General features: G+C 42.6%; 1 protein-coding gene across 7 annotated transcripts in view; it reads right to left on the bottom strand.

The window, feature by feature from the left end:
- The window catches only part of FGGY (FGGY carbohydrate kinase domain containing), a 421,503-nt gene that overhangs the window by 173,905 nt on the left and 238,140 nt on the right, over window positions 1–9,458 (bottom strand). For 5 of the 7 annotated variants that reach the window (XR_002100291.1, XM_019531523.1, XM_019531522.1 and 2 more), the window contains one exon: window positions 7,463–7,614. The exons of the other annotated variants lie outside the window; for them this stretch is intronic. Coding sequence is in view for 4 of the 5 variants with exons in the window: in XM_019531523.1 (XP_019387068.1) it covers window positions 7,463–7,614 (152 nt within the window). In the remaining variant the exon portion in view is untranslated. The remainder of the gene's footprint in view (window positions 1–7,462; window positions 7,615–9,458) is intronic. 7 annotated transcript variants of the gene reach the window in all.

Raw genomic sequence — 9,458 nt, 5'->3', positions numbered from 1 at the left:
CCCCGCTCCTGCCAGCAGGAGGGCGATCCCCACTGCCCCCCGCTGCCCCGTGTCACATGGGGGGTTCTGCACGAGCCCCCTGAAGCCCCGAGGCCACTGCAGGAGTGGTGAATCCCGGGGCTTTTCTCTTTTTCTTTTCTTAAAGGGCCGTCAGGCGGGGCAGCCATGGGGGGTTGAGGGAGTGGGGGAGGAATTGGAGAGCTTGTAACAGAGTCCCCCATTCAGTGGGGGCAGTAGGGGGCAGCAGGGATCACCCCTCCCATACACCTGGCAGCACCCAGTGAGCACCGGGGCTTTTCTTTAAAGCACTGGGAGCTGGCATGGGCAGGGAAGACATGGAGGGGATGGGGGAGTGAGCAGGGGTCAGGGGGCTGGGAGGGTACAGGGGTTGGTGGGGGGGCTGGTAGAGGTCCCCTATGGTCCCCTCCCCTCTTCTCCAGCCCCGCTTCCCCACCCCCTACTTACCAGCTCAGAGTCTGGCTGCTGCTCCCTGCTGCAGCCACTGGGGACTGCCCGAATCATCAAATCTCTCTAAATCTTTTCCGAAGATTTGGAGAGCTTTGAATTGATTCGGACCTTTAAATTGGTCCCCTGATTCAATTCGGTTTCAGAGATTTGGCCACTGAATCGGGCCAAATCTCCTCCGACTTGATTCACCACCTGAAGCGTCGCACAGCCCTACTGCCCACGTGGCATGCATTCTGCCAGTTAGCTAGCCCTGGCCTACAGGGATGGTGGTGTTGCATTTGAGTATATTACCAAATATAAAAGCCTTGGCATAGGTGGAAGATGTATGCCAGGAATAGTGATTTAGTTTTGTTTCAGGAATTGTTTTTTAGGACACAAGTATAAAAAATGTAAAAAATAAAAAGAAGTTGAACTGCTGTAAGAAAGAAAAGTAGCTTACAAGGTCATTTGTCTTCTTAATGCTCTTGAATGCAACCTTTGTATTTAGTAACACAATTATGCCTCCCTTTTTGGACTAAGAGGATGAATATGAAATATTTTACTGATCTAGCCCATTTTAGGTGTTCATATTCTATTGGATACAAGGGGACAGCCTGACTCATAACCAAATTAGCATTCACTTCCCTTTGATATATTTGGTATTGCCAAACACACACATTCAAAAGTCCAGTCAGGAACCCCTAAAACATGAGATTCATATACAAATCACGACATTTTTCACAATGTTTTGGGGGCTTTTTACTTGTCTTTTGGAATTGAAGCATTTAGGTTGTACAAGCATTTAGACTGTACAAGTCTTCTGCCATAACCATGAGGGCTATACTTTATTTTAAAAAAGATGAGGTTTTCACTTAAACTCAGGATCTAACACATCACTAAAAACATGTATGAAGAACTGGCAATATAGTATGCCGATGCTCACAGAGATAGTATTAATGACATGTAGAGGTGCCTTGGGACAATTTTAAAATAAAAAACAAATAGTATTTATGCCACTGCATTGTTTTTTTAATGTCAATAATTCATATTTCTGGCTGCCTCAAGTGATCCTTTCACCAATCTCACCTGAACTGCATAAAAAAATACTTTTGATTTCAGAAGTTTTTCCAAGTCTGTGTAAGAAATCCAGGTTAAAACTTAAAAGGTAGCATGGGAACACACTGACATCAGTGGTGACAATAGCAAAAAACAACAACAACCAAAATCCAGCTTACAAATAGGTACAAACACTGGCAGTTAAGAAAGCTAAAGATGAAGTGACCGACTTTTAGGGAGCAAAATCTGGGGGACAGTCCACAGCAGATTATTAGCTGCTGTGAAAGCGATGGTGGGAAAGCTGCTGCACAGCAGCTTAAGGGAGCCGTTCAATTGATGGGATCAAGTCGGTGTCATGGCTGCCCAGAGTAGCCATGAAGTTGACAGGAGCTATTCAGTTTTGGGGTTGTTGAAATGGTATGGTTTTGCATTGTTTTTTTTTTTTAACAGAGCCGCAATCAGGATGCTGCCTGGTGCTGATCTGCAACCAGGTTTTCAAATTTCGGACCAAAGTCTCATTGTAGAGGGTTTGTGAAGACACTGGCGTGCAGGCCTGAAATTTGAGCCTGTTCCAGAAAATATAAGAAAGCTGGTTACTCTAAAAGAAAATGTTTCCTTATACTAGAAGTGCAGTAAATGCGATGCCTTCACTTGTGCATCCCAAGTATGTGTGCGATTTACCCCTATACTGCTATCACAAGAAAAATACTGAAAGCAAAACAAAAAACTGAATGGAAAAAGTAGCAAGAGGGTGTGAGCTTTGCCTTCAACTTCAATGGGAACAAAAGTTCAACCTAACTTTTAGAGGCAGGCTTTAGTGGGATATAAAACAGCCTTCCCTACTGCCTCATCTTTGCACTGCCCGAGTAAAAATACAAGCTCTGCCCTTTCACTATTCCTCTGGACACCCATTGCCACCATGGCTGGTCTTCATGAAAAGAGATGGAAAAAGTGAAAAAGACGGACGTGACCCCACACTTGTGGAATTATTTCCCCTTTCCAAAAGGAAACAATAAGTTACATCCCACAAAGGGATGATGGAGCAAAATGTCAGCAGCATGTGACTGTCACATTACCGGGGAGGTATCCATTCTGCAGACTCTTCGCGGCTGTGTGGTTCCACAGAAGCACCGTTATGGGCCATACCTAGATGGGGTGTCCAGTCTATAATGACTGACAAGCTGAGGTTCACCTTTCGGAGACATCCATCTGCCAATGCATTAGCCACAGCAGCACTGCATTTGTGAAGGGCTTCAGAGACTTATTCACACTGCAAACATATGAAGAGAAAGTGCTGTGCATACCGCACTTTAGCAAAGATCATGCTCAGGATGACAGCCTCTAGTCTTTCAAGAGGTATCTAACAGTTATATGCTATTTTATATTTTATTCTTTCGTTGTTAGTGCCTGGATGACTGGGTGCCAGGTGACTTGCCACAGTGACAGACGGCATCATCAGAATCAATGCAAACCACTCTGTTTATTGGCAAAAAAGGGAAGCCAAGAGCAGCACTATCTAAAAGAAAAGAAGTAGAAAAAAAGACCAAAGAAGGGACAGAACTGTCCCGAGATAAAGATGCTTATCATTCTTGACTCAGGGGGATAAAAACAGAAAACACTAATGGATTTTTATCTTAAAATCCCACCTAACAGAGCCAGCCTGCTAACAGAGTGAAACATGATCACGAGTTAGATGCAGAAGAGCGTTACGCTTCGTGTAGCTGCCTCCTCGTTCCAGGTGTTTGCTCACGTTCCCTTTCCAACACCACTGCCGTTCCCTTCTCTCTTCTGCTGATCCTTCTTACAGCTTCCTCCCCATTGCTACTCCTGGGCCCCTCTTTCTCTTCCAGGTGACTCTGCCCCCTTGCCGGGAGTCCCAGGATGAGCCCACTCCATTTGGTTTGCCACAGCTTCTCCTTCTCTGGGGTCCAGGAGGACCACTGTGAGATGGGTTTATAAAAAGTGGCTGCTTTCTTCTTTCCACTGCAATCTCCATATCTTTGCTTCTCAGCTACTGAGACAAGAATGCCCTTTGCACTTCCTTTCATCGCCTGTCCTGCAGGCTGATGCCAGCTGCTGCTCTTTTGGCTCTCGCTGCTCCTTCCATGGCCTTCTCCTGTGAAACTCCAGCTGATTGTTTTGCTTCTCCTTCTAGCTACCCCCGCCAGCAGCTGTTCAGTTCAAAGGGCCCTTCCCTGTTCTTTCTGTAAGCCCTGCCATTCATTCTGCTGCTTTCAGTGGCCCCTTCTAGGAAGAGCCTGCCCTGGGACCACTGGAGGTACCGTCCGCCCTTTGTAACTGCATGACACTTCCAGCGGTCGATGGAGATGCACATACCAAGCAGCCACACATCTGTCATGAGCCTGGGAAAGGCACTGAAAGGTACAGGGGGAGTTTTTAGGGGCAGACAGAAATAGGTCATAGATCCTTGCAGGGATTGAAAATACTGACAACAAGAAAATGAGAGAAAGAGCGACGCAAGAGTCAGCGTGTGTATATGTCCACAGTACAGCATAGGGGAATGGACTCTCAAGAGGTTTTTAGGGGACCCAGGAAGGTGCTGCTCAAGCCTAGGCTTAAAACTGCTCCTGAGAAGAAACCATGTATTGGAGCAAGTTGTAGCATGGAAAGAAAAATTACTTCATATAGTATGGAAGAAAAATAAGTAGCAACAGGGGCTTAAATAAGAAAAATATACTACTCCCAGCTGCAAGATACTTTAGAGGAATCCTGTTGGTAGTGTATCTGATGACATTTAGCACTCAGAAAAATTGGAGACTAAAGGCACGGATCACAGCCAGGCACAGTGTGGGCAGACACCGTGTAAACTTCCCCACACAGCTCTGCCAACACATCTCACTCCTAACATGCAACGCCCATAACATCCCCATCCTGGCCACCTCCTTAGAGAAACTAAGGGCCCCATTTTCAAAAACAGAGTCTAGTTTTGTGCCCACAAAGCTCCTACCTAGACAACTTGACTCACACGAAAGCCTTAAGCAAAGTCCGTGCATGGTGCAGCTGTGCTCTGACAAGCACCTGTCAATCTGGTATGGCGGAGAATCTATAGCCATTCTCCTGCAGGCATTTTTATCTGTTTTCATTGGGGGGGGGTGTTAACTGCTAGCCCTGTAAATAAGTCCTTGGATCTGCAGGCCAAGCTTTGTTGCTTCCAGATTGTGCACTGAAGAAAACTTGCAAAGACCGTAGTCACTAGCATAAAACCCCCTCTGCCATCCAAATGTAATCACTCTATCCATGAGGCACCAACTAGACTAGAATTTAGAGAAATCTCCGCTTTGACATGCTAACAGGAGCAAATGGCTAAACATGTGCTTTCTGCCCAGCAAAAGAAGAGAATAGGATTTTGCAATGGTCCTGGGTGGCTGAGGGCTGGTAAGTATCTTTTTCTAGCCACTTTCCTACTTCCACTTTAACTTCTCATTGTGACAATTTACTCAGCCATAAAGTATTAATACTTCCTCTACTTTAGAGAATATGGTAAAGTTTAATGAATGAATATTTGTAAAGCTCTTGAAGATGCTTAGCACTCTATGCTGGTATATGCAGAAGACTGTGCTAAAGGTAGGTAGGAGAACACCAGCTGTGAAGTGAGGATGAAGATCATCCTTTTTCAACGGACCAGCACAAAGACTCCTCACCACCCGTAGGAGCTGTACAGATTTGGAGCTAGTCCCCTGCACAGCCCAATTTCCCCCTTACTGAGGGTCTTTCCTCCTCAAGCTTAATGTGTAGTACATAGCTGTGCCACTGTTCATAGTCTTGAGAAGGGACTGTGGCTCAGTCCGAATGCTCTTCATGCTCCTGCTTTCTCTCCTGCTCTCCCCAAAGCATCTGGGCAAGCTGTGTAGGTGGCATGGCCTTTGGGCTTCCTTATGCTGTGAGGGTGGTGACCCTGTCGAGCTGGACCACAATCTGGCCCCGAATAAACAAACGTTTGCCAAGTAACCTGGATGTTGGTATTTCAGACTCCTCACCATAATAACATATGCAACCCAACAGTTTCCTTCAAGCCTTTTCAAATTAAGAATGGAAACTTTCAGCCGTAAAGTGACCAGCTGTATGACATTCATGGCTCAAAGGAGGAAAGTATTTAATAGAAAGATATTCATATTTCATTACAGCACCTACAAACAACATTAATTAGCATTAATCTGTCACTATCTGCTTCTGCCAGTCAACTCCTTTGACCTTCCCTCGTCTGCACCTTGTTACAGTACAACGTCTCATGTTTGTAAGGATAGGAGACTTCAGCTGTTCAGAGCTGACAGAACATAATTTACATTTGGCCTTCATTAAAATGACAGTGAACATCATTGAGACCAAATGTAAAACCCAGATTGGTGGAAGTTATAAAAAATTCAAGTGGCAAGCATTTTTCCTTTTATCTGACAGTTATTATTAAAAATCCATATGTCACCCTACAACACAGAAAATGTAAGTGTAAGAGACAGCAGAAGAGTTCTGCATTATGAATAGAGTTCCTTCCTTCTCCAGACGGACTACTTCCTACAGATGGGACTAAGCAACGTTGGTCCTTTTTCGGAAGACTCTAATTAACAGAGCATTTTCTTTCCCAGGGACTAAAGCTATCTTGAATGATTCCAGTCCTGGATGCGGTGCCTTAGAAGCAATACTTCTGGCTAAGATTGTATGCAACTTCAGATGCCTCCCAGAAATAGCACCTACACCCACAGGCGGACCTAGGATTTTGAAATGCCAGGTGCAGATGGTGTAGTATAGCCCCACTTACAACAAAACACACTTTTCTCTAGGTAAAAAGAAACTAGAATCTTTACTAGTATATTAGGGGCACAGGGCTATATTATTCAGTTTAAGATCAAGGGAAAAACAAATCTAATTTTACTGGAATTTGCATTCATTTGCTATATCATACATTATGTATCAAAAACACAACAAAGTAGGCAAAAATAATGAAAACATGTTGTTTCTTTAGTCCTGTGGTCATTAGATTTAATTGTACATCTTTTTTCAGATTCATAAATCAAACTCAAGCCTTCTTTAGCATCTGTACAGTGCATCTCATGCTTCACTAAAAGTTATTTCCATGCCTGAGTAAACATTCACCTCAGTTAATGTTTCCAAACTTGAGTTAATGTTTTTGGTTAGAGTTAAAAATAGTCTGCAGGGCCACGACATAGGAGGTATATTACCAGGAGAAGCTAATAGATAGCAGAATTGCAGATCAAAGGCTGGCTTGATTAGTGGAATATTAAGAACGTTAAAAAAGGAGAGAATGTCATTAACACCTGCGGGATGAAGAGTTTAGCAGGAATTGGTAGATTATAATAAACCATGAAGTTGACTCGGTCACTGCTGGCTGAATAGAAATGCTGCTGCCACTGCCAGGCAATTGGTTTTAAACTTTAGATGGACCAGGAATCAAAAGGGGGTGGGGGGGGAGAACTGAGCCCCTAAACACCCCGACCCCACCCCGATCCACCCCTGTCTATATTCCCTCTTGCACCTAGAGGGAGCATGTGCAACAATGTAGTAGGCCAGATGCCCACGTATTTAAAGGTGTGTCTGTTTTTAAGGCTTATTCATCTGTAACCCAACTACACATGCTCATCTTTGTTTTTCTAACATGGAAGTCCAAAATATCTATTCTCTTACTGCAAGAGAGATACACGAAATGCCCTGACCTAAAAAACATTTAACCACCTTAGAGACTCAGACATTTATAAGCAGGCAATGGAAAAAATGGAATCTCTTAAGATGGACATTTTCCAAGATGCTCAAGGTCAGCCTCACTTAGCTGCCACTAAGCATGGGGGTGAAACTCTCACTGACTCCAGCAGGAACAATTTTCAGCCTAAGCCTAGCCTTCTTTTAGACATCTCATTCTGAAAGTTTTAAAACTTGCAAAGACCTTAGCTATCAGCTAAAAGTCTGGCACAGTTTCAGATATACTTACTTCTTTTATCCACAGCAATTTAGGTGGCTGCATTTCTGCAGACATCGTTCCCCCAACATAGCTCAAAGCGCTGTGCTGAGTTCCATTGATCCTGGCTACTTGACTGGCGGCACGATGGTCCATCCACAGAATGATGTTTCTAGTATGGTCCCCTTACCAGAAGAAATTTAAAAAAAAGAGATAGCTGCTTTAGTCTTGGTTTAGTTCTTCATCAATACTAGAAGTTATTTGTTGGTAATCCATTTGGCAACTCCACTTAAGAATACAGAATTTAAATACAGCTCATTTTAATTACAGGGAACCGATATTTAGGGTAAGATTATGGTTCTGCTGAAGCCAGTTTTCAAAAATGCCAAGCTGTCACTACCAAAGCCAGCAAGAGCTGCAAGGGCTTAAAACCTTTGAAAATTTAGGCTATAAACAATAGCATCTTTCATCCAAAGCAATGCTTAACAAGCAAGCGTCTTATATGTATTGAACTTTAAAAATGCACAAACTCCTACTCAAGACAGTGTCAACATCATAATAAATTCAAGGTGCATTAAAGTAGTGAATTCAAATGAACCCAGCCAGCCAGCTAGACAACCAGAGGGACTTATTTCTGCCCTTTCACTAGTGTGGGAAGCAGCCCCTTTAGCCTTTTTCAAAAAAACCACGTATAGTGATAATTTGCTGAAATGTACTCATTGTTGAGGTGGAAGGCCACAGCCCTTGGCAAGACTCCATAACACTTTAGAACAAATGAAGACTATCATATCTCTATTCAACTACCCAGGGAACGCTTGAGAGGTAAAAAGTAATAATCCAACCAACACTCCCAACTCTTGTCTCCTGCTGATAGCACTATATTCCTCAAGTGTATGACAGAGCTACTGATACGTACTTAAACCCCAAAGTGCATTCGGAGGAGAGCAACAATTGCGAAATATATTCATGTTGCTGACAAATTCACACAAGTGGTGCAGCTGCGAGACTGATTACAACATGCACTAGAACAACACCTGCATACATCATTAGAGACTATAGTGCAGTATCAACTTTATTTGATGATAACGTTTTGTAAATATTAAAAAAAATATATCTTTCCTTCTTTTCTGGAGAACTCAAAGAAATAAAAAATGGGAACCAAATTTGATTTATGAAGGGCCAAAACATTTAAGATACAGTTTAAAATAACACATATGGTCAAAGACCATACATATACAAAAAATATAAAGAATGTAACAGGCAAAAATCTGAGGATAACGAAATTATTTTGATAACAGTAGGACGAGGTAACAAGTCTTAATGTAAAAAAGGACTCTTCAAATTGTGACCATGACTATACTTACTGAATGATGCACAAACCAAATATTAATTAGTAATTGTGCAAACTGCCTTCATTACCCAGATTCACTTTTGAGGATTCTTCTGAATCATTTAGTCAAAAATTGATGTAAATCAAATTCTTTAAACCATTATGCTGACCTCTGCAGTAGCACTAGTTCCCTAATTTAATAGACACTTTAGCTAACAACATAATATTATTAGCTAGAAATAATATCTCAGTCTCACAAGTATAGTAATATGAACAATCTCACTCTAGTCTACTATCACAGAGGCCGGCAGCCATTAAAACTAGTGGTTTGCAACTTTTTTCGACTCAAAGCACACCTTGGAAAATGCCAGCTTTTAACTTTTATTCATTTTTTGTCTAGATAACTAATAGAACAATTTTTCTGGTGCAAAGAACTCAGAAAAATGACTACAGGTCAGAATGCTTTCACAATATGGATTCCTATTTGACATCTCTGGCTTTATCTTCCGAATCGTGTGTAAGTATTTGCACATATAACATAACTAATATTGTGCGGCTCCCTGTGGCAGCCTTAAAACAATAGCACGGCATCCCAGGAAGCTATGGAGTCCCGGTTGAGAATCACTGAGTTAAACTGTAGTAGTTCCACACTGTTCAGCTCTCTTTTGAAGCAAGCATGGAAAAAGAGCCCTTTAAAAA

Source organism: Crocodylus porosus, unplaced genomic scaffold (genome assembly GCF_001723895.1).
Source record: "Crocodylus porosus isolate Cpor-Errol unplaced genomic scaffold, CroPor_comp1, whole genome shotgun sequence".
In the NCBI taxonomy this organism is placed as follows: domain Eukaryota; kingdom Metazoa; phylum Chordata; order Crocodylia; family Crocodylidae; genus Crocodylus; species Crocodylus porosus.
The sequence above is the reverse complement of the archived record's forward strand: the minus strand, read 5'-3'. Positions and strand labels throughout refer to the sequence as shown.